At 42.7% G+C, this 24060-nt stretch overlaps 1 protein-coding gene across 3 annotated transcripts in view; it reads left to right on the top strand.

Moving 5' to 3' along the window:
* The window catches only part of LOC112216076 (lysine-specific demethylase 5B-B), a 33256-nt gene that overhangs the window by 961 nt on the left and 8235 nt on the right, over window positions 1–24060 (top strand). For all 3 annotated transcript variants that reach the window (XM_024375749.2, XM_024375738.2, XM_024375758.2), the window contains 18 exons: window positions 6582–6659; window positions 7277–7399; window positions 7586–7756; window positions 9010–9135; window positions 9631–9730; window positions 10840–10940; window positions 11171–11329; window positions 11634–11753; window positions 11948–12106; window positions 12502–12683; window positions 12966–13128; window positions 13254–13373; window positions 13597–13794; window positions 18124–18305; window positions 18693–18817; window positions 19148–19298; window positions 20456–20576; window positions 21497–21852. In XM_024375749.2, coding sequence (XP_024231517.1) covers window positions 6582–6659; window positions 7277–7399; window positions 7586–7756; window positions 9010–9135; window positions 9631–9730; window positions 10840–10940; window positions 11171–11329; window positions 11634–11753; window positions 11948–12106; window positions 12502–12683; window positions 12966–13128; window positions 13254–13373; window positions 13597–13794; window positions 18124–18305; window positions 18693–18817; window positions 19148–19298; window positions 20456–20576; window positions 21497–21852 — 2735 coding nt within the window. The remainder of the gene's footprint in view (window positions 1–6581; window positions 6660–7276; window positions 7400–7585; window positions 7757–9009; window positions 9136–9630; window positions 9731–10839; window positions 10941–11170; window positions 11330–11633; window positions 11754–11947; window positions 12107–12501; window positions 12684–12965; window positions 13129–13253; window positions 13374–13596; window positions 13795–18123; window positions 18306–18692; window positions 18818–19147; window positions 19299–20455; window positions 20577–21496; window positions 21853–24060) is intronic.

Below are 24060 nucleotides of genomic sequence, written 5' to 3'. Positions count from 1 at the left end.
CGACAAAATTCTAATAAAGTATCGCCTATGTTCCAGAGAGTACGTTACATTGTATGTGAAGGGATCTTTAGAGGCTATTGGTCAAATGGATGGGTGAAAAGGTTGCTTAACCTTTCTCTTCCTGGGAGTTGTACATTGTGAAATGACAGGGAAATAAAGACATTTTACCAAGTCACTTTAATGCCTTCCAGTTTATCAATAAAATGTTCTACTGTGAAATTGGAAGATATTTATAAAATATCCTTCCATACTGCTTTTTATATCGACTTGTATTGAGCTCACAATGTTTTGATGCTAGATTGTCATGATGCACGTAACCGTCACACGGCAATCTAGATTATTTGATAACTGGTAGTGGGGTTGATTTAGAGGCCTGTCTATATTGATGTTGTAGGCCTGTCTTCTACCTTGGTAATGCCATCCATGTTGGCTTTGTGGTAGTGGGTGTGTTTTAAAAGCTGGATTGTGTGTGTAAACCAAGTGAGTTTAACAGTTCAACACTATTACATAATAATCGGTGGCAAGTAGCCTAGCGGTAAAAGCGTTGATCCTGTAATCTAAAGGTTGCTTGTGTGAAAAATCTGTTGATGTGCCCTTGAGCAAGGCATTTAACCCTAATTACTCCATGGTCCCTTTTGATAATGTCTGACCCCGGTGGTGACCTCACTCTCCAAGGGTGTCTCGGAGTTGGGATATGCAAAAACACATTTTCTATTTTACACATGTATAATTAAGCAATAAAGCCTGAGGGGCTGTGGTATATTGCCAATATACCATGGCAAAGGGCTGTTCTTAGGCATGATGCAAGGCAGCCTTTAGCCGTGGTCAATTGGCCATATGTCACAAATCCCGAGGTGCCTTATTGCTGTTATTAACTGGTTACCATCGTAATTAGCAGTAAAAATAAATGTTTCCTCATACCTGTGGTATACGGTCTGATATACCACAACTGTCAGCCAATCACCATTCAGGGCTCGAACCACCCAGTTTATAATACACGTGTACATGTGTGAAAACGGACAAATATAACCACTCACCAAATTATTAATCAGATTTTGCTAGGGATATTTGTTGATTCATCTGTGTAATTTGACCCTTTTTCTAATGGTAACCCAATGGTTCTTGAAGGGCTGGCCTCTGAACATTCGTTATCATAACAAATTCCTCTATGTAGCCTATGGTAATAACTTGTTTTACTGGGGTATGCATGCATTATTGCTGTCGTTTGCAATAAAACATATTACTACAAGAGTTGATAGTAGTTGATTAAACATAACAATTTGGGTAACACTTTACATAAGTAGTTAAACCTATTTGTTAATACTGTAGTTGCACTTTGTAGACCTAATTAGTCAGTTTATAGCCTAATTGAGTTGATTGTTTTATTAGACCACATAATCGGGACTGTCCCTCATACCACTGGTGTAATATCAAAATATTCTCATTGACAATCAATGACTAAAATACTATGCAACAACAATGTTGTACACCTACAATAACCTAAATGTAAACTTTGAGAAACCAAGGCAACCTGTTTATGCATTAACATTGTTTACCAGCACATTGTTTAGTCCCCACCATTTGTGCTGTATTATATAAACCCTTTTGTCCCACTCTGTACAGTCAACAATGCTGTTTTCACTTTGCTTCTTAATATAAATCTGTTCTATAATTACACTATTAGTCTGTTTCTTACATCTGCAAACAGCTAGTCTTTTTTCTTAGCAAGTTGAGCCTAAATGTTGTTAGCTGCTAATCGCTAATGTACTGAGTCAGAGCAAATGTTTATGTATTTTTATTTTACCTTTATTTAACCAGGTAGGCCAGTTGAGAACAAGTTTTCATTTGCCACAGCATCCTAGCCAAGATAAAGCAAAGCAGTGCGACACAAACAACAGAGTTACGCATGGAATAAACAAATGTACAGTCAATAACACAATAGAGAAGTCTATATACAGTGTGTGCAAATGTAGTAAGATTAGGGAGGTAAGGCAAAAAATAGGCCATAGTGGTGAAATAATTACAATTTAGCAATTAAACACTGGAGTGATAGATGTGCAGAAGATAAATATGCAAGTAGAGATACTGGGCTGCGAAGTTTCAAAAAATAAATAACAATATGAGGTAGTTGGGTGGGCTATGTACAGGTGCTATGGTCGGTAAGCTCCTCTGACAGCTGATGCTTAAAGTTAGGGAGATATAAGACTCCAGCTTCAGTGATTTTCGTTCCAGTCATTGGCAGCAGAGAACTGGAAGGAGAGGCGGCCAAAGGAGGAGTTGGCTTTGGGGATGACCAGTGAAATATACCTGCTGGAGCGCGTGCTACGGGTGGGTGCTGCTATGGTGACCAGACATATTACCTCAAATGTAATTGGCTATACAGTCTGATAATACCAGTGATGGTGTAGATCTACATCAGAATGTTTGTGCGACACTATCTTCTAAATCAAAGAAGAATACACAAAGCAAGAATATGTTTGCTACATGAAGTAGCTAAAACAAAACATTCAGGAGGACCGAGCATGCCCCCATTCTCATCAACAGGGCTGTAGTGGAGCAGGTTGAGATCTTAAGTTTCCTTGGTGTCTACATCACCAACAAACTAACATGGTCCAAGCACACCAAGACAGTCGTGAAGAGGGCACAACAAAATCTATTCCCCCTCAGGAGACTGAAAATATTTGGCATGGGTCCTCAGATCCTCAAAAGGATCTACAGCTGCACCATCAAGAGCATCCTGACTGGTTGCATCACTGCCTGGTATGGCAACTGCTGGGCCTCCGATTGCAAAGCACTACAGAGTGTAGTACATCACTGGGGCCAAGCTTCCTGACGTCCAGGACCTCTATACTAGGCGGTGTCAGAGGAAGGCCCCAAAAAATTGTCAGACTCCAGCCACCCTAGTCATAGACTGTTCTCTCTGCTACTGCACGGCAAGCGGTACCGGCAAGCGGTTCACTGTAAGGTGAAGTAGACCTGTTGTATTAGGAGCATGTGACAAATCAAATTTGATTTTGATTTCAATGTAGCTAAAGACTACAGGGTCCCTTAAACACAAAAACTCCTCTCTGGCATTTTCATAACAAACACTGTATTCAAAGTGCCCACTATTGTATTCTAACTAGAGCATTAGAACATTCTTTATATTCCATGACTGTCGAAAATGCAGAAATGGACAATTAGTTTTTTATTGTTAAAAAAAATAATAAACAATTTGAACAGTATAAAACAATCAGAATAAAGACCCATTGAAATCCCATAGAATATACAGTATGTGTTGCCACCCTAGGGTTCCACACTTCTCACAAAGCAAATGTAGAAATTTTACTATTCAAAATGGAAATGACGTCCAATTCAATTTTTCTACCGTGATATATTGGCAAAATCGCCGAGCCCTAATTTACCTTGGAAAAAGTCTCTCTCAATTGACTCGCTTGCACAGCAGTCGTGTCATCTGAATGTTTTGTTCTTACAGCTCTGTATTATTATTTAATATTTTGAAATATGATCCAGATCACAACTGTGCCTACTGTAGGTAGTCTAATGGCTGAATTTGGCTTGTTGTTCAGAGGATTGAAATTGTTTGTACGGAATGGGAGGGCTTATGCAGTGGGCCTGCCTGTTGTCATAGCTCCACTACTCCACAAAGGGGCTGATGGAAATGCAGCCAGAGCTGTTTTCATAAACCATGTCCCCATCTGGGCCGTGCACTGCAGACTGAGCGTGCAGGGTCAAAGGGTAAGCTATGGAGGCACAATTTATGGTGCTCTCATCACCCCTCTTCCCCGGCCCCATGGGATACATATTTTTTTCCATCTAATTTTTTATGACTGGAGGGCACTTAGATTCGTCCACATCCCCAGCTGGTTCACTTTTCAGTTTGAAGTGACAGTTGGGTTCTCTTGTTTAGGGAGTTGGGTTTTAGGATGGATTCTTCCAAAAAGGGTTCTGTTCCATCTGTTGCTTGGGCCAAATTTACAGAATTGCTGTGAAATAGTCTGAGAGCCTCTCTATCACTTGTGTAGCCTATTTAAAATTATATTGTTCTCTATTCCTGAGTTATCATGCACATTCAAATAGGCATGCTGGCACTCTGAGATGCCACGCAAGGTCACAGTGTAGTCTCCAAAGGTAAGGATGCTATACTAGTGCACATAGAGTTTCCTGTTGATGCTTGTCAAACAGTCGCTCTCTCTGAACCCACTGTTTAATAGAAAATGAGAGGACTGGAAATACCAACTCTACTCAGAGGGCCCATATCAAAGAAAATACTTTAAAGAAAGTCTTATGTGCATCATACTGTATTTTAACTACTGGTCCAGTGCCGAAATAAGACTTAAATGCACCATGAAAGTCTATGGTTTCTCAAATGTGTAGGTCTATTTATACATAGTTGTTAATCACCAACTCTACTCAGGTGATGCTAACTATTGACACGGTGCCTGTGTCTATTGACATTGAGTACAGTTACATGCGCACAACAATGTGATTATTGTGGATAGTCAGATTAATATAATAGTTTGATTAAAAGATTTACATGCATTTCAAGAATGGTTTCCCTAATAATCCTGTTTACAAGGACACGTCTGAAATCAGGCTACCTGATGGCACTCTGATAAATGCAGAAAATCTGCAATTAAAATAAACATTCTACCACAGTGACCATGTTATTTTTGAGACTCATATTTGATTCCGAGTTACATTTAACGTTTGTGAAAACTACTTCTAAGACACATGCATTGTTCTATTGACACTGTGTTAATTTAAAAACATTTAAAAACATTAAGTCTTTTGTCTGTAATGTCTTATTCGTTATTTCAAACCCCAGCATGTTGACCACACCGCTCGCGTCGCCAAATGAATTCACACATGCATGTTATTCAATCATTGCACCCACACTGCTCGCGCGGGTTAACGAGGTCCACACTCCAGTCCCGTTAGTGGTGGTAATGCACCTTAAAGTTGGATGGACAAACGCCATATAAAGTCCAAAAAATTAGCCTGAATGAGGAGAGATTACAAGGAACTCTGTTAACCCTTTTATCTGTGGATTAATTGTCGGAGTAGAGGACCTTGTGCATTTTAGGTAAAATAACAACCCAATGTTTATATCCCAGGACAAATTAGCTAGCTATTGCCATAAATGTTCAATTCTCTTCGACCTGCCCCAAATTAATATAGTTGGTTCAGAGTTCGTTTTGATATTTCAACCTGTGTGTCCTGATTTGCGTGTGGGTGGACAAAATCAACATGTGCATGATTGCTGGTCAGATAGTGCACATGTCTGCGTGCACCATCGCAAGGATGTTTATTTTGTCCACCCACACCAGACATGATCAGGACACACAGTTTGAAATAACAAAATGAACTCTGAACTAACTATATTAATTTGGGGACAGGTTGAAAAGTATTAAACATTTATGGTAATTTAGCTAGCTAGCTTGTTGTTAGTAGCTAATTTATCTTAAAATAGGATATAAACATTGGGTTGCTATCTGAAATGCACAAGGTCTTCAACTCTACCCTTTTATCTCTGGATTAATTGTCAAACCGAGTTAGTTTCTTGTAATCTCTCCTCCTTCAGGCTTCTTTTTTGGACTTTATATGATGGTTGGCATCCAACTTTAAGGTGCATTACCACCACCCAACTGGACTGGAGTGTGGACCTCAGTTCATCTTTCAATCACCCACATGGGTATATGCCCCTAAAAACTAATGAGGAGATGGGAGAGGTGGGACTTGCAGTGCTTCAAACGTCACAAATAGAACCAAGTGCCTGGCTATGCAGACACTCGCGAGCAGTGTGAGTTCATAACCTTTTGTGTACATTTATTTTGCAGTGCGGTGTGGCTAGCATGTTAGACTAGCTTGTCGCTAATGGGGATCCTAATAAATTAAATCAAACTGACTTCACTCGTGCTAAAGAGGGAGGCTTGCTTGGCTGGTGCTAGCACAGGTCAAATACACTGTTGAAATTTTATTTTATTTTTATGGCGTTTACATGTCCTAATTCGAAGGGTTGCTCAGAAAACCAGGTGTTTTAATCCGCGTATGCTTACTTTGATTCAGACTTTACTCGGATTAAGATTATTAGAGTAAATTGTTTACATGACTATTGAATAATCTGCCTACTGCCATAATCGGTTTAATATAAAATGATTACTTTGCATATGATTACTTTGCATGTAAATGTACTGTGTGTCTGTCATGCACCCGTTAGTCAAATATATTTCATATCCTCTCAGGTTCTTATTGATCCATCGGGATCAAATTGTTTTATTAATGTGATATTTTAAATCATGTTTGATTGGCATTTAGCCTAGTGTTAATGAGTAAGTGTAACCAGAGGAGATATCAAATATGGCTTTAGGCTGAAGAGGAACAGCCAACGTGACTTTCTTAATGGAACATAACCTGTCATGTCACAATGTTCCTAAACATTGTAGTGTAAATAATAGATTTAAACATGTATTCAAATTCAGCACCGACTGTTGCTCAATTGATAATGATTCTCCTAAATGGAAGATAAACTAGGAAAAAGGTTTGTCAGTTTGACAAGATGGTGTTGTTTACTCCTGCAGGGATGGCAGCCACCGTTTGCATGCGACGTGGACAGTCTGCACTTCACTCCCCGTATCCAGAGACTTAATGAGTTGGAGGTATGTTCATTTCACTCCTTAACTGGTATAGCCATTACAATACTGAGTAAAAATATAATCTACTTATCTTTTTTATTATGAATGACTGCATATGTACGTAACCACATTTTTATTTTGATTAAATATGTGGATTACTTTTTTTACAATGATGATCCACAGATATTCTGGGGGGATTTTGCCTTTTGTACATTTTTCTAATTATCCCAGTCTTTCATAAGTGCTAAAGAAATAAAATAAAATGTACAAATAAGTAGAGTAATCTGCGAATGCTTTAAGCCTAATTGAAGGTGATTCGTAAGGCTGCATTGGCGCATCAAGTGACGTTGTCAGTAGAACAGTGGCTCCAGCAGGCTTAGAACCCACAGCAGCAGGGTGTCTATTGAAGCCAGAGTGCTGATGACATCAGGTTAAAGGTCACTGTGACCCCCTCCGATGAGCTTGTTAAAATGTCAATGTCCTGTCATTTGCAATTAAAAGTAGCACAGCAGGGGATGTTATTATATAAACAATGTTAATAAGGGCATGTAATGCACCATTTGTGATCAATATTATTTGTTTTATGTTGGCAATGTGTAAAATGTACCATCTCTTATTGTGTGTTTGTTCATGTTGAGTAGGCTCAAACTAGAGTCAAGCTCAACTTCCTGGATCAAATCGCAAAGTTCTGGGAGTTACAAGGGTGCACACTGAAAATCCCTCATGTGGAAAGAAAGATTCTGGACCTATACCAACTCAACAAGGTATGTAGCTACAACTTCTGGCACACCCTGGATGCAGGAAACTGGCCAGCTATTCTTGGATAGGATCCAGTGTGCATTTGTGTTATACACTCATATAAGCATGGTGAGTTCTATATGCATCTTATGTTGACAAATTTGAACACCCACACAATAACAAGGTCATTAATTGGGATGCTCCTTTCCCAGTTGGTGAACGATGAGGGGGGTTTTGATGCGGTTTGCAGAGAGAGACGCTGGTCTAAGATAGCCCTGAAGATGGGCTTTGCTCCAGGAAAGGCCATAGGCTCTCATCTGCGTTCCCACTATGAGAGGATCCTTTACCCCTACAACCTGTTCCAGACTGGAGCCAACCTTCTGGTGAGTCAGATGGGTCTTTCGCTCTCTTTCTCTCACCACCCTTGTATATTCTACAGTCTCTCTTTTCTTTCTCACTCACTCTCTCGCCCGCTCTCCTGTGTCTCCCAGTACTCTCTCTGCAGAGTCATCTTCCACCCCTCCCTCTCATCCTCTTTGTTGTTCTCTCTCGATGGGTAGCCTTGTCTTGGTCCTCTGCTCTGTTTACTATTGTGTAATTTTCTCGAGTTGTCTAAGATTGTGCTGCGTCAAAGGTGTAGATATTGTTCATAGCAAAATGGCAGGTAAATCTCAATTTAATTTGTCCATGTTTTTGCTGTTGATATAAGATCCATTTTCCATAAAATACCTGCTCTAAGAAGAAATCACAAATTAAGTCATAGGCTAGATGAGGCCTGGGATGTTTAAAAAGTATGACTGGAATCCTGAAAATAAACCAACCATTTTCATAGCGTGCTCTCCTCCCCATTGGGTCATTTAAAAAAAAATGTAGTACCGGTTTCCTCTTGTCTCCATGTTTATTTTCATTGAAGACCTCAGTTGTCTCTTGCAGCTTCCCTGATTGTACCTTGGGGCCCTGGTTGGGGTTTTGTGGTTAGCAGCAGCTCATCCTCTCTGCAGTGCTGCATGTCGCTCTCTCTCTCTCTCTCTCTCAGCCTGCTGGCCTTGACCTCTCCCGTTCCCTCCTCCCTCTCGCCCCACACTCCCTGTAGCAAAGTTAATGAGCTAAACACTGTCCTCCTGATATACCAGAGAGCAGAGCGTCAGTGTTCCCATCCCCCACCTCAACCGACAGTGTTGCTGCCTGTCTTCCTCTTTCTCATGTTAGTGGGGTCAACAGAAAGAACAGACCACGTGTTGCTCTGGCAAGACAAAAACAAGTATCAATAGTTGAAGCCCGTGTGTAGTGGTGGGTGGATGTTTGTATTGGATGATTGTGTTTATAATCAAGCCATGGTATTCCACAACTCCATTACAATGTCAGACAACTAGACACCTGAACAACCAAATGGCCCTGTTGTATATAGATGCCTGGTTTGTTTTTGTCAAATGGAATTTGTCACAACATAATGGTAGTAGGAGTGACGAGGTAGCAAAGCTCATTCTGTTCAAACAGAATGATTGTCCTTTTCTTACAATTTTCTGACAAACATATCAGTTTGAGATTGGTGAAACATTTCTCATTGTTGATCTTATGGGGACTTTGTGCTAGAAAGCTCTACATGCCCATTCACTCCCCCATGTCTCCCCTACAGAAGCCCACCCTGACCAACGACACGAAGGACACTGACTACATCCCCCATGACCTTCCCCAGCGGCAGTCTGTTCAACCCCTGGAGACCTGCAGCGTCGCCCGCAGAGCCAAGCGCATGAGAGCTGAGGTGGGCCTCTTCCTGGGTCTCCATAAGTCACAGTTCTACCTCTAGGTCCCCATAAGTTACAATAAGTACATTCGCTCATTTTTCATGCCTCTGACATGCGGTAATAATAAAAAGTGTTATAATGGCCTACAGCTTTGTTGACATTTTGTTTTAATTATTGTGATATGTTTTATTGGTACAGCATACCCCCACTATTTGTTTTGCCGGGAAGCAGTATTTCCTTATTTCACCCTGACTATAACTCACAATAGTTCTCGGGTCCTCATAAGACACAGCTCTTCCTGAGCCAATGGATGACTAACACCCTGTAAAACAAAAGCCCAGTGACCCAATGCAGACAAGTGGTGGTTTGCAGCTTTGCATGTATTTCTGGACACCAAACCAAAGAGCTTTTGTGTGTATGCAATTGTGAGCTCATAAAAAGGATGTTGCTATCCCTGAAATTCCTGTCGTGGTCCACATGGCATGGACCCCTCTTCTCTTTCTCTCTGGCAGGAAGGCTGTATGAAGACGGTGACCGAGGAGGACTGTGAGAACCGGCCCAACCTGAGGAGGAGGATGGGCTCCTACGTAGCCAAGCCAGAGCCACAGGCTGGTAAGCTCTGTCCTCTGGCAAAGTTTAGTGCAATGTGAAAGAACTGAATATTTTTCATGAACTAAAAAACATTTTTTTCTGGTCTTGGGAATTATTGCATTTTAAAGAAATGTTTTAAAAGTAAAATGATTTAGAGAATGTACTTTTTTTTACCATATTTTAAATGTACACTGAACAAAAATATAAATGCAACAATTTTAAAGATTTTACTGAGGTACAGTTCATATAAGGAAATCATACAATTGAAATAAATTCATTAGGCCCTAATCTATGGATTTTACATGACTGGGAGTATGAAGGCCATGGATGAACTGGGACATTTTTAGTTTCCAGGAACTATGTACAGATCCTTGTGACATGGGGCTGTGCATTATCATGCTGAGACATGAGGTGATGGAGGCAGATGAATGGCATGATAATGGGCCTCAGGATCTTGTCACAGTATCTCTGCGCATTCAAATTGCCATCAATAAAATGCAATTGTTCGGTGTACATTGTCCATAACTTATGCCTGCCCATATCATAGCCCCATCGCCACCATGGGGCACTCTGTTCACAACATTGACATCAGCGTCCCGCTAGCTCACACGACGCCATACATGTGGCCTGTGACTGAGGCCGGTTGGACGTACTGACAAATTCTCTGAAAGGATATTGGAGGTGGCTTATGGTAGAGAAATTCACAATCAGTTCTCTGGCAACAATTGCAAGCTCCCTTAACTTGAGACCTCTGTGGCATTGTGTGATACAACTGCACATTTTAGAGTGCCCTTTTATTGTTCCCAGCACAAGGTGTGCCTGGTGTAATGATCACGCTGTTTAATCAGCTTCTTGATATGCCACACCTGTCACGTGTATGGATTATCTTGGCAGAGGAGAAATAATCACTAACAGGGATGTAAATTAATTTCTGCACAAAATTTGAACGAGATAAGCTTTTTGTGCGTATGGAACATTTCTGGGATCATTTATTTCAGCTCATGAAACATGGGACAAACACTTCATGTTGCTTTTATATTTTTGTTCAGTGTTTATTAGAACAGGGTTGTTTATATTAGTACGTACTGTATTCCTTGGCCTCCATTAACAATGTGATAAATGTATTTCAGTGAAAGTGTTACCTGTTCAGGTGAAACAGGAAGCCACCGAGCATGAGGAGCCAATAACAAGTGACAAAGAAAACATGCTGACTAAGAAAAACGACCCCACAGTGAGTAAAGCACCTTTTATATATGCTAATGTATTTTAGCGAATCAGGGCTAATTGCCTCTTCATTATTACAATGATGATGATAATGATTATAATAACCATAATGGGTAGCATTTATACAGGTCATGTTTCTCTCAAAAGTAACTCATCCCATCCACCCACCTGGTTGATCTATGGCAGCCATTTTGCAATGTTTTAGCTGAAAAGTGTCGCTGTGTCTGTCTGTCCCAGGTGGACCAGTACATGTGTCTGGTGTGTGGCAGCGGGAGCGAAGAGGACCGCCTGCTGCTGTGTGACGGCTGTGACGACAGCTACCACACCTTCTGTCTGATCCCGCCCCTCCACGATGTCCCCAAAGGAGACTGGAGGTGTCCCAAGTGCCTTGCTCAGGTGACAGACAGCCTCTCTCTTCCAGACCCAGTTACCATACTACTCTGTCAACACACTCCACACACCCCGTCCACTGGGGAAGCTGTTGAACACTGCAGTAGCAGTAGTCTAGAAATGGGAACTCCAATATTGTTTTCACTGTAAAGGCAAACGCACAGCTCGACAAAAGCATGCTCAAATTCTGCTCTTCTGTATGTTATTTTCTGTAGCTACTCAATGGAATTCTTCTCCTGTTTTTTAAATTTTATTTAAAGGTGACATTTTCTGTATTAGTGCTTACTTCCCATTCTTGTCTTCCCCACAGGAGTGTTGCAAACCTCAGGTAGCCTTTGGTTTTGAGCAGGCTGGCAGGGACTACTCTCTACGCACTTTTGGGGACATGGCAGACTCTTTCAAGTCAGACTATTTCAACATGCCGGTTCATGTAAGTTTGGCAGTATATGTGGTGTTTAGTAGAGGGAGAACTGGAAAATATTTGTATTTAACAAGTTTGAAATGGATCCTCCATTTCAAAATATTTTCTCAGTGGCGTGCTTCTGAACTCAGCCTGATATTGACTGTATTAGATGACGCTCAGTCCGAAGTTGAGGTAACGGTGTGTCTTTCTCTGTCTGTCAGATGGTTCCAACAGAGCTAGTGGAGAAGGAGTTCTGGCGCTTGGTCAGCACAATCGAAGAGGACGTTACTGTGGAGTATGGGGCAGACATCGCCTCCAAGGAGTTTGGGAGCGGCTTCCCCATCAGAGGCGGACGATTCCAAGTCTCCCCTGAGGATGAGGTACAAAGGCTCTCTTACAGGTTAACATAGGCTAGGTATTGGGAGGATTATGAAGTTTATTTTACCACAACATCATTGCAACAGTACATCATCTCTGATCTAGAGAGCAGTTTGTCACCTAAAGATAATTAATTTCTTTAGAATCTACTTCTCACAATATTTTCTAGATCTAGAATTGAGCCAATCATTAGCTAGCTAGTAGCTAATAATCACAACCTCCCAGAAATCTATGCCCCTCAGAGACCCTGGTAAAACTTGTTGCTAGTATATATGGTGATATTGGAGTTCTAATGCAGATGAAACCCTTCCCAGTAAAGTAGCATCTCAGACCCAGTATCTTAGACTGTCACCCTGAGTTCAATCTAGCCTGAACTTGTCCTTTCTCTGACGCTTAGGATTACCTGAGCAGTGGCTGGAACCTGAACAACATGCCCGTGATGGACTCCTCGGTGCTGACTCACATTACGGCCGACATCTGTGGGATGAAGTTACCCTGGCTCTACGTGGGCATGTGCTTCTCCTCCTTCTGCTGGCACATTGAGGACCACTGGAGCTACTCCATCAACTACTTGCACTGGTACAGACAGGTGTCCTCTTAAGGCCCCACAGGCCATCAGTATAGTATAATATGACCTTGTGTCTGGACCTGGGATAACTTGGCCCTAGGTATCAAGCATTGTGTAGAGGTCTAAGCAAATAGTCTCTGCTTCTTTTATTCTGAGGAATCTTTTGAAACCCATATGCTTGTTTACTATTGGAGTTAGTTTATTGGTTGACGTAGTATTAAACACACAAGAATACACCTCAAGCTTAAGTGATAACGTCAGTGTTTTTGAGAAAATGGCATCTGTGTTCTCAGGGGAGAGCCCAAGACGTGGTACGGGGTTCCGGGATACGCTGCAGAGAAGCTGGAGTGGGTGATGAGGAAACTGGCCCCCGAGCTGTTTGAGTCCCAGCCTGACCTCCTGCACCAGCTGGTCACCATCATGAACCCCAACACACTCATGAACCACGGCGTCCCCGTAAGTACCACACCCACCAACAACACACATACAGTGATGAAGGCAGGTGGGTAAGTGAAAAAAGATAACATTGTGTGTAGCTATGGTATTGGTCTAACCATGACTTCATACCTACTCTTCTCTAGATTTATCGCACCAATCAGTGCTCTGGCGAGTTTGTCATCACCTTCCCCAGAGCCTACCATAGTGGATTTAACCAGGGCTTCAACTTCGCTGAGGCTGTCAACTTTTGCACCATGGACTGGGTAAGATGCCATGAAGTCCCTCATAAATACCATACAGAAGCTAGTAATTTAATAACCGGAAGATGCTTCTAATGAGCAGTGGACAAAAGCCTTTATACCCTGTAGCTCTTTGGATCAAGTTTGGTTATCACTGATGTAACCAGCACTGTGTATGGATCTTGTTGATGGTGTTAAATCAATGGTAGAGTATAGTTCTAACCCAAAGCCTCCCGCTGTTTCTCAGATGCCCATGGGCCGCATGTGTGTGGACCACTATCGGCAGCTGAATAGGTACTGTGTCTTCTCCCACGACGAGATGGTCTGCAAGATGGCGTCCAAGGCGGACACCACCATGGATGTGGCCCTGGCCTCGGCTGTGCAGAGGGACATGACCGTCATGCTCCAGGAGGAAGACAAGCTGAGGGACAAAGTCAGCAAGATGGTGAGAGGCCTCTCATACCGGCACGTACAGTGCATTTGGAGAGTGGTACTGTATGTGTATATATACAATCAAGTTTAGTCACACCTACTCATTCAAAAACTTTTCTTTATTTTTACAATTTTGTACATTGTAGAATAATAGTGAACACATCATAAAAAAATATGAAATAACACATGGAATCATGTAGTAACCACAAAACAAATCAAAGTATATTTGAGATTATTCAAAGTAGGCACCCTTTGCCTTGATGACAGCTTTGCACACTCTAGGCATTCTCCCAACCAGCTTCACCTGGAATACTTTTTCAACAGTCTTGAAGGAGTACCCCACAAAAGTTGAACACTTGTTGGCTGCTTTTCCTTCACTCTGCGGTCCAATTCATCCCAAACCATCCCAATTGGGTTGAGGTCGGGTGGTTGTGGCCAGGTCATCTGATGCAGCACTCCATCACTCTCATTGGTCAAATATCCCTTACACAGCCTGGAGGTGTGTTGGGTCATTGTCCTGTTGAAAAACAAATGATTGTCTCACTAAGCGCAAACCAGATGGGATGGCGTATCGCTGCAGAGTGCTGTGGTAGCCCTGCTGGTTAAGTGTGCCTTGAATTCTAAATAAATCACTGATGATGTCACCAGCAAAGCACCATCACACCACCTCCTTCATGCTTCATGGTGGGAAATGCACATGCGGCGATCATCCGTTCACCTACTCTGCGTCTCACGAAGACACGGCGGTTGGAACCAAAAATCTCAAATTTGGACTCATCAGACCAAATGACAGATTTCCACCGGTCTGTCCATTACTCGTGTTTCTTGGCCCAAGCAAGTCTGTTCTTTATTATTGGTGTCCTTTGTAGTGGTTTCTTTGCAGCAATTCGATCATGAAGGCCTGATTCACACCGTCTCCTCTGAACAGTTGTTGTTGGGATGTCTGTTACTTGAATTCTGTGAAGCATTTATTTGGGCTGCAATTTATGAGGCTGGTAACTGGAATTAACTTATTCTCTGCAGCAGAGGTAAATCCGGGTCTTCCTTTCCTGTGGCAGTCCTCATGAGAGCCAGTTTCATCATAACGCTTGATGGTTTTTGCGACTGCACTTGAATGAAATGTTAAAGGTTCTTGAAATTTTCCATATTGACTGACCTTCATGTCTTAAAGTAATGATGGACTGTCATTTCTCTTTGCTTATATGCGCTGTTCTTGCCATAATATGGACTTGGTCTTTTACCAAATAGGGATATCTTCTGATACCGCCCCTATCTTGTCACAACACAACTGATAAGCTCAAATGCAATAAGAAGGAAAGAAATTCCACAAATGAACTTTTAACAAGGCACACCTGTTAATTGCAATGCATTCCAAGTGACTACCTCATGAAGCTGGTTGAGAGAATGCCAAGAGTGTGCAAAGCTGTTATCAAGGCAAAGGGTGGCTACTTTGAAGAATCTCAAATCTCAAATATATTTTGATTCAACACTTTTGGTTACTACATGATTCCACGTGTTATTTCATAGTTTGGATGTCTACACTATTCTACAATGTAAAAATAAAAACCCTTGAATGAGTAGGTGTGAACGTTTGACTGTGTGTGATATAAATTCAGCAAAAAAATAAAATTCCTCTCACTGTCAACTGCGTTTATTTTCAACAAACTTAACGTGTAAATATTTGTATGAACATAAGATTCAACAACTGAGACACAAACTGAACAAGTTCCACAGAAATTGAATAATGTGTCCCTGAACAAAGGAGGGGGGGTCAAAATCAAAAGTAAGTCCGTATCTGGTGTGTCCACCAGCTGCATTCAGTACTGCAGTGCATCTCCTCCTCATGGACTGCACCAGATTTGCCAGTTCTTGCTGTGAGATGTTATCCCACTCTTCCACCAAGGCACCTGCAAATTCACGGACATTTTGTGAGGGAATGGCCCTAGCCCTCAGCCTCCGATCCAACAGGTCCCAGACGTGCTCAGTGGGATTGAGATCTGGGCTCTTGGCCATGGCAGAACACTGACATTCCTGTCTTGCAGGAAATCATGCCCAGAACGAGCAGTATGGCAGGAGGAGGATGTCTTCCCTGTAACGCACAGTGTTGAGATTGCCTGCAATGACAACAAGCTCAGTCCGCTGATACTGTGACACACCGCCCCAGACCATGACGGACCCTCCACCTCCAAATTGATCCCGCTCGAGAGTTCAGGTCTCGGTGTAACGCTCATTCCTTCGATGATAAATGCGAATCCGACCGTCACCCCTGGTGAGACAAAACTGCGACTCGTCAGTGAAGAGCACTTTTTGCTAGTCCTGTCTGGTCCAGCAACGGTGGGTTTGTGCCCGTAGGCAACGTTGTTGCCTGTGATGTCTGGTGAGGACCTGCCTTACAACAGGCCTACAAGCCCTCCGTCCAGCCTATTGCGGACAGTCTGAGCACTGATGGAGGGATTGTTCGTTCTGGTGAATATCTGTGAAGTAATTTAGATTTTTACAAATCTTTGAAAGACAGGGTCCTGAAAAAGGGACGTTTCTTTTTTTGCTGAGTTTATATACAAAGAAGTTATTCTAAAAATGATTAAATACACATTTTCCTCATAAATCTACACAATACCCCATAATGACAAAGCGAAAAGTATTTTTTTTATTTTAATTTTTACAGAAATACTTTATTCAGACTCTTTGCTAATGGATTTGAAATTGAGCTCTGGTGTATCCTGTTTACATTGATCATCCTTGTTGTTTTAAACTTAAGTCCACCTGTGGTAAACTTAATTGATTGGACATGATTTGGAAAGGCACACACCTGTCTATATAAGGTCCCACAGTTGACAGTGCACGTCAGAGAAAAACCAAGCCACAAGGTCAAAGGAATTGTCCATGGAGCTCCCAAGACAGGATTGTGTCGAGGCACAGATCTGAGGAAGGGTACCAAAATAATTATGCCGCATTGAAGGTCCCCAAGAACACAGTGGCCTCCGTCATTCTTAAATAGAAGAAAGTGGTTCCAAACAAGACTCTACCTAGAGCTGACTGCCCATACAAACTGAGCAATGGGGGAGAAGGGCCTTGGTCAGGGATGTGACCAAGAACCCAATGTTCACTCTGACAGAGCTCCAGAGCTCCACTGGAGATGGTTGTCCTTCTGGAAGGTTTTCCCTTCTCTTCAGAACTTCACCAATCAGGCCTTGATGGTAGAGTGGCCAGACAGAAGCCACTCCTCAGTAAAAGGCACATGACAGCCCGCTTGGGGTTTGCCAAAAGGCACCTAAAGATTCTCAGACCACGAGAAACCAGATTCTCTGGTCTGATGAAACCAAGATTGAACTCTTTGGGCTGAATGCCAAGCATCACGTCTGGGGAAAATCAGGCACCTCCCAACAGTGAGGCATGGTGGTGGCAGCATTACGCAGTGGGGATGTTTTTCAGCAGCATGGACTGGGAGACTAGTCAGGAGGGAAAGGTGAACAGAGCAAAGTACAGAGAGATCCTTGATGCAATCCTGCTCAGGACCTGACTGGGGTCAAGGTTCACCTTCCAACAGGACAACGACCCTAACCGCAAAGCCAAGACGACGCAGGGAGTGGCTTCGGGACAAGTCTCAATGTCCTTGAGTGACCCAGCCAGAGCCTGGACTTGAACCCGATCTAACATCTCTGGTGATACCTGAAAATAGCTGTGCAGCGACACTCCCCATCCAAACTGACAGAGCTTGAGAGGGAGGTTATAATCGCTGCCAAAGGTGCTTCAACAAAGTACCTAGTGAAGGGTCTGAATACTTATGTAAATGTGATATTTCCGTTTTTAATTTTTTATGCATTTGCAAAAATGTCTAATCCTGTTTTTGCTTTTTCATTATGGGGTGTTGTGTGTAGATTTAATCAATTTTAGAATAAGGCTGTAATGTAGCAAAATGTGGGGAAAGAAGGTGTCAGTACTTTCTGAATGCACTGTATATACTGTATTCTAGTCCTATCCAATTGAACTATTGCTCTACATATATTATTTTGTCCATATTGTCTATACATCCCATTTATTTATACTCTGACATTGCTCTTCCTAATATTTCTTAATTCCATTCTTTAACTTTTTTTAGAGTTGTGTATTAGATTACTGCACCGTTTCGCTACACTTGCAATAACATCTGCTAAATATGTGTATGCGACCAATACAATTTGATTTCAAATGGCCACAGTTAACTTTCCTCCACATGTGTCTATGTGCCTGGGTCATCCCTGTCTCTCCTCCTAGTATGGCTCTAGGTGTGGGTGTCTGTGTGTGATCTCTTTGACACTACTAATCTGTGGGTGTGTGTTGATGACTGTATCTGTGTTCCCAGGGCGTGCAGCGTTCCCAGCAGGCGGAGTACGACCTGCTGCCAGATGAGGAGCGCCAGTGTTCCAAATGCAGGACCACCTGCTACCTGTCTGCCCTCACCTGTCCCTGCAGCCCCGGCCAGCTGGTGTGTCTGCACCATGCCCACGACCTCTGCTCCTGCACCTCCAGCGAACTCACACTCAAGTAAGTCAATCCACAGCCAAGTTAGTTCTAAATGGCCACATAATGTTAATATACATCATGTCCCCCTCATTGTGTACATCCCATGTTTTACAGAAACGCGCAGCCAACGGCTCAAATGCAAATTTACAGATCCCATGCACATGTATTTTTTTAAATGTTTTATTAAATGTTCTCAACTAAAATGCCCCTTAAAGAACGTGTCAACTTAAAGTAAGGGTCAAAGTTGGAGTGCGCAGCCTTGAAACGTCTAAAGGCCTAGACCTTCTGATAAAGACGAAACACTAAAACGATATGGGTCACCTGGCTAGAAAATCACCAATTGTGACAGCTGTTACTCAGCCAGGATTAGTCCTCAGAAACACACTAGACCTGTGTCTTGGTCTACAGCTACAGGTTTACCATGGCTGAGCTCTACCCCATGATGGAAGCAGTCACTCTGCGTGCTGAGTCCTACACATACTGGGTCTCCCATGTCAGTGGCATCCTGGAGGCCAAACAAGACAAGAAAAGTGGTAAGTTGTAACCCTAAGTAGGATACCTCTTTGGGTTCAGGCATCTTTGTAATTCAAATGATTCCTTATGTAATAAAACGCTAAATGTTTTGGTTGCTTATTTGCATAACCCAAAGAAGACCAGATGTTCTTAAATGTCTCATGGAATGTTTTGTACTCACCCAGATATGTTGTCTTTGTCTAAGAATGCACACAGAATACCAGAATAGTTTAAAATAGATGATTCTCTACCCTTTGCTAATTGTACAGCTTACTTGATCATTGGACTGTGATTCTTTGAATGCATTGATGACTGTGTTTAAAGCCATGTTGGTTTATTTATGTGTTCAGGGTTGGAAGAGCTGCGCTCCCTGGTGGTGGAGGCAGAGGTGAAGCGCTTCCCTCAGAGTGACCTCCTGCGGCAGCTCCGCACAGTCACCCTGGATGCTGAGAAGTGTGCTGTGGTGGCCCAGCAGCTACTCATTGGGAAGAGACAGACCAGGTAGGCTGTGTGTGTATAAACACACATGATTTATATTATTGTATTATCATGCTTTTTTAATAAAAAGATGTTACCCCCTTTTTCTCCCCAATTTCGATCTTGTCTCGTTGCTGCAACTCCCCAACGGGCTCGGGAGGTGAAGGTCGAGTCATGCATCCTCCGAAACATGACCCGCCAAACCGCGCTTCTTAACACCTGCCCGTTATCCCGGAAGCCAGCCAGACCAATGTGTCGGAGGAAACCCAGTTGAACTGACGACTGCGTTAAAACACTGCACCACTCGGGAGGCCCATTTAAAATGCTTTCTAATGTTAAAATTAGGGATGAACCCGAAATTACAACATCCTCCACAACAGAGAACAGTTTATTGTCAAGGGCAATGAATACCATTATCTTGGCATTAATGGTTTTCGCCTTTGAGTTGTCTCGCTGAAATATTGTTACTCTTTTAAAGGACTGCTCGACTTGAACTTGTTGGAAGTGTGAGCTTAGTTTTTTTTCTTTTGTTCTAAGTAGTCGCCGAACGTCTGGGGGTAATGCAATTTAAAATTAGTAATTAGGTTTGTGGTATTGAAAGATTTCACTTTCTCCTGTCCTCTGGAAATAATAGCAGCACAAATGTTGCATATGGCCTTTTTGTTATCTTCCTTTGAAACTTCTTCAAAATAGATCCACACAGCAGACATTGTGGGCTAGGTTAGGAATGCTGTGTTGCACATGTAGCTCAGTATTTTTCATGGCGTCATTGTCATCTACCTACGTTATATAGGTATGCACATCAGCGTTAAACTAGATATCGGGCCCATGCCGATGTTGGCATTTTTAGCAAATATCGTCCGATATGCTTACCGATTTTATATTGTGCATTCCTAGTTAACATCCTTTACCATACCTGATTCTTGTATTCTTAGCCACATAGTTAGCCAAATGATAGCTAATTCTGAAAGCAATAACATAAGCAAGTAGCCTTGCGCAAGCCTTTGCCTGACAAGCCAGAACAGCTTATAGGGTAGGAGCCAAAGGCAGCTTGATGTACAAGTACACGCCCTGGACAGGACACAAATCTATCGCAGAGCAAATGTGCTTTAGTGAAAATGTATTCCAGCTTGTGTGCCCTGAATGTTAGCCGTGTCTCTGATCTAGTGTGTTGTTGTCAGGTATCGTTCAGGTGGAAGGAAGTCCCAGAGCCAGAACCTGCTGACAGTGGAGGAGCTCAGGTCATTTGTCAGGCAGCTGCACAACCTGCCCTGCAGCATCCGCCAGGCCCCCTTACTTAAGGTAGGCGTTAGGAAGGTTTTACTTGATATATGGTTGACTTAATTACCTTACATGCTGACCACACCAAAAATAAATGTACACATACATGTTATTCAATCACAATGCTTGCGCGCGTCAACGAGCGTCTGCGTAGCCAGGCGCTAAAGTAGAACTTGGTTCTATTTGTGACTTTTGAAGTGCTGCAAGTCCCACCTCTCCCATCTCCTCATTAGTTTTTAGGGGCATATACCTATGTGGGTGATTGAAAGATGAACTGAGGTCCACACTCCAGTCCAGTTGGTGGTGGTAATGCACCTTAAAGTTGGATGCCAACCATCATATAAAGTCCAAAAAAGAAGCCTGAAGGAGGAGAAATTACAAGAAAATATCTGTTTACCCTTTATCTCTAGATTAATTGTCAGAGTAGAGGACCTTGTGCATTTCAGATAGGATATAAACATTGGGTTGTTCTTTTAAGACAAATTAGCTACTAACAGCAAGCTATCTAGCTAAATTACCATGAAGGTTTAATGCTTTTCGACCTGTCCCCATATTAATGTAGTTGGTTCAGAGTTTTGATATTTCAACCTGAGTGTCCTGATCGTGTCTGGTGTGGGTGGACAAAATCAACATGCGAACGATGGCACACGCACGTGTGAGTGGTTTGGTCAGCATGTTAGTTAAATGACATTAAAGTAAATGCATGGTGATTGGGGCCGGAGGACCTACTACCACCACAGTAACAAGACAAGTACTTTGTTTCTCACTTCACTAACACACCTGACTCAGCTAAGTAGTCTTGATGAGTTGATTGATTACTTGATGTGACACTAGGCTGGGACAAATCCTACCTACAAGCCACCGTAGTCTTTTAGGACCAGGAGAACACTGAAAAACAACTTTAATTGATTAGCGCTTTAACCTGCTTGTATTTCCCCCAGGACCTGCTGACCCGCGTGGATGACTTCCAGCAGAGCAGTGAGCAGCTCCTCTCTGACGAGGCCCCCAGCCCAGTGACGCTGCAGGGCCTGCTGGACCTGAGCTTGGGCCTGGATGTGGAACTTCCCCAGCTGGCCCTGCTCAGGGAGAGGCTGGAGCAGGCCCGCTGGCTAGACGGGGTTAAGGGGGCCAGTGTCCGGCCACACAGCCTATGTCTGGACACCATGCGGAGGCTGATAGACCAGGGGGTGGGCCTGGCCCCACACGGCTCAGTGGAGAGGGCTATGGCCCGCCTGCAGGAGCTGCTTACCATGTCGGAGCACTGGGAGGAGCGGGCGCTCCGCCTCATGGAGGCTAGGTGAGAGGCAGACGAGGAGGCGAGTGGCTTAGACAGTACTGTAACTGAATATGCAATGATTTATATATACAGTAGATGACTGATAGGGGGCGATGTGTTTAAGCCACATCTTGTCACTCATCACCATTTTAGAAAATATTTTGGAAGCTACAGAAATGCCTTTTAATGTCTACATTATTCTATTACATACCTTAATGCATACATTTTTACATTATATTATGTGAGCTTAACATAAATGTCTGAAAAGATATAAATGTTTTCCTTAAAGTATCATTTTTAGAGATTACTGTTACTGTCCCCAATACTACAAAAAATACTTAAATGCATGTAATTTTGTCCTTAACATTTAATTGAAATACTGTAGAATTCCATTCAGCCACTCAATAGCAATACATAGCATCAGCAATCCAGGGTTTATATACACTGAGTGTACCTAACATTGGGGACACTTTTAATATTGAGTTGCACACCCTTTTGCCCATCATGAATTCGTCAGGGCATGGACTCCACAAGGTGTTGAAAGCGTTCCATTGGAATGCTGGTCCATGTTGACGCCAATGCTTCCTACAATTGTCAAGTTGGCTGGATGTCCTTTGGGTGGGGGACCATTCTTGATACACATGGGAAACTGTTGAGTGTGAAAAACCCAGCAAATCTGAAGTTCATGAGACACACACTGGTCCGCCTGACACCTACTACCATACTCTGTTCAAAGGGACTGAAATCTTTTGTCTTGCCCATTCACCCTCTGAATGGTACACATACACAATCCATGTCCATCTTTTAAACTGTCTCCTCCCCTTCATCTACACTGAAGTGGATTTAACAAATGACATCAATAAGGGATCATAGGTTTTACCTGGTCAGTCTGTCATAGAAAGAGGTGTTTATAGTGGTTATATTCTACATGAAACAATGTACATGGAAAACTCTTGCCCTGAGACAGGGCTGTAGACTCCTAGCTGTAGTAGGAGTCAACCTGAGACAGGGCTGTAGACTCCTAGCTGTAGTAGGAGTCAACCTGAGACAGGGCTGTAAACGTCTTTCCTGACTTGAGTAATAAAAAAAATTTCAAGCGCAACTGAACCGAAAAAACAACTTCTGGTTGAAGACCGCCAATGTGGCATCGCTATAAGTCAAACATTTATTCCTGGGTAAATACGTTTAATTTTGGTCATTAAGTCGGCATCGTCCAAAATGGAGATTTGCGAGATGTAAGGAATCTAGTATGTAACAGATTTCCTTAGGTTGGGCAGCACCATAATGGCGCCGATGGGAATGGTGGCAGTTTTATGGTCTCCTGGCCAATTGTACTATTTTGTGTTTTTTGTTTGTTTTTTATGCTGATTATAGGATGCCCCTTTTCCAACAAGTCAGTTTGTCAAATTTCTTCCCTGCTAGAGCTGCCCCGGTCAACTAAGTACAGTTATTGTGAAGTGTAAATGTCTAGGAGCAACAATGGCTCAGCTGCGAAGTGGAAGGCCACACAAGCTCACAGAACAGGACCGGTGAGTGCTGTAGTGCGTAAAAATCGACTGTAACACTCACTACCTAGTTCTAAACTGCCTTTAGCAGCAACGTCAGCACAATAACTGTTCGGGAGCTTCATGAAATGGGTTTCCATGGTCGAGCAGCAGCACACAAGCCTAAGATCCCCATGCGCAATGCCAAGCATTGGCTGGAGTGGCGTAAAGCTCACCGCCATTGGACTCTGGAGCAGTGGAAGCGCTTTCTCTGGAGTAATGAATCATGCATCTAGTAGTACGACAGATGAATCTGGGTTTGGTAGATGCCAGGAGAACGCGACTATTTTTTTTTTTTTGTAGCAGTGTATTTACCACCACAAACTGATGCTGGCACTGAGACCGCACTCAATGAGCTGTCTAGGGCCATAAACAAACAAGAAAATGCTCTCTTAGTGGCCGGTCACTTTAATGCAGGAAAGAAAAAAAACGTTCTACCATGTCACATGTGCAACTAAGGCGAAAAAACGTTAGATCACCTTTTACTACACACATGCACATACAAAACTCTCCCTCGCCATACATTTTGCGAATCTGACGAACTCTATACTCCTGATTTACAACCAAAAACTCAAACAGGAAGTACCAGTGACGCGCTCAATACAGAAGTGGTCCAATGAAGCAGATACTAAACTACCGGACTCTTTCACTAGCACAGACTGGAATATGTTCTGGGATTCATCCG

The sequence above is a fragment of the Oncorhynchus tshawytscha genome, linkage group LG02 (assembly GCF_018296145.1).
Source record: "Oncorhynchus tshawytscha isolate Ot180627B linkage group LG02, Otsh_v2.0, whole genome shotgun sequence".
In the NCBI taxonomy this organism is placed as follows: Eukaryota; Metazoa; Chordata; class Actinopteri; order Salmoniformes; family Salmonidae; genus Oncorhynchus; species Oncorhynchus tshawytscha.
This window is presented reverse-complemented; position numbering and strand designations above follow the sequence as displayed.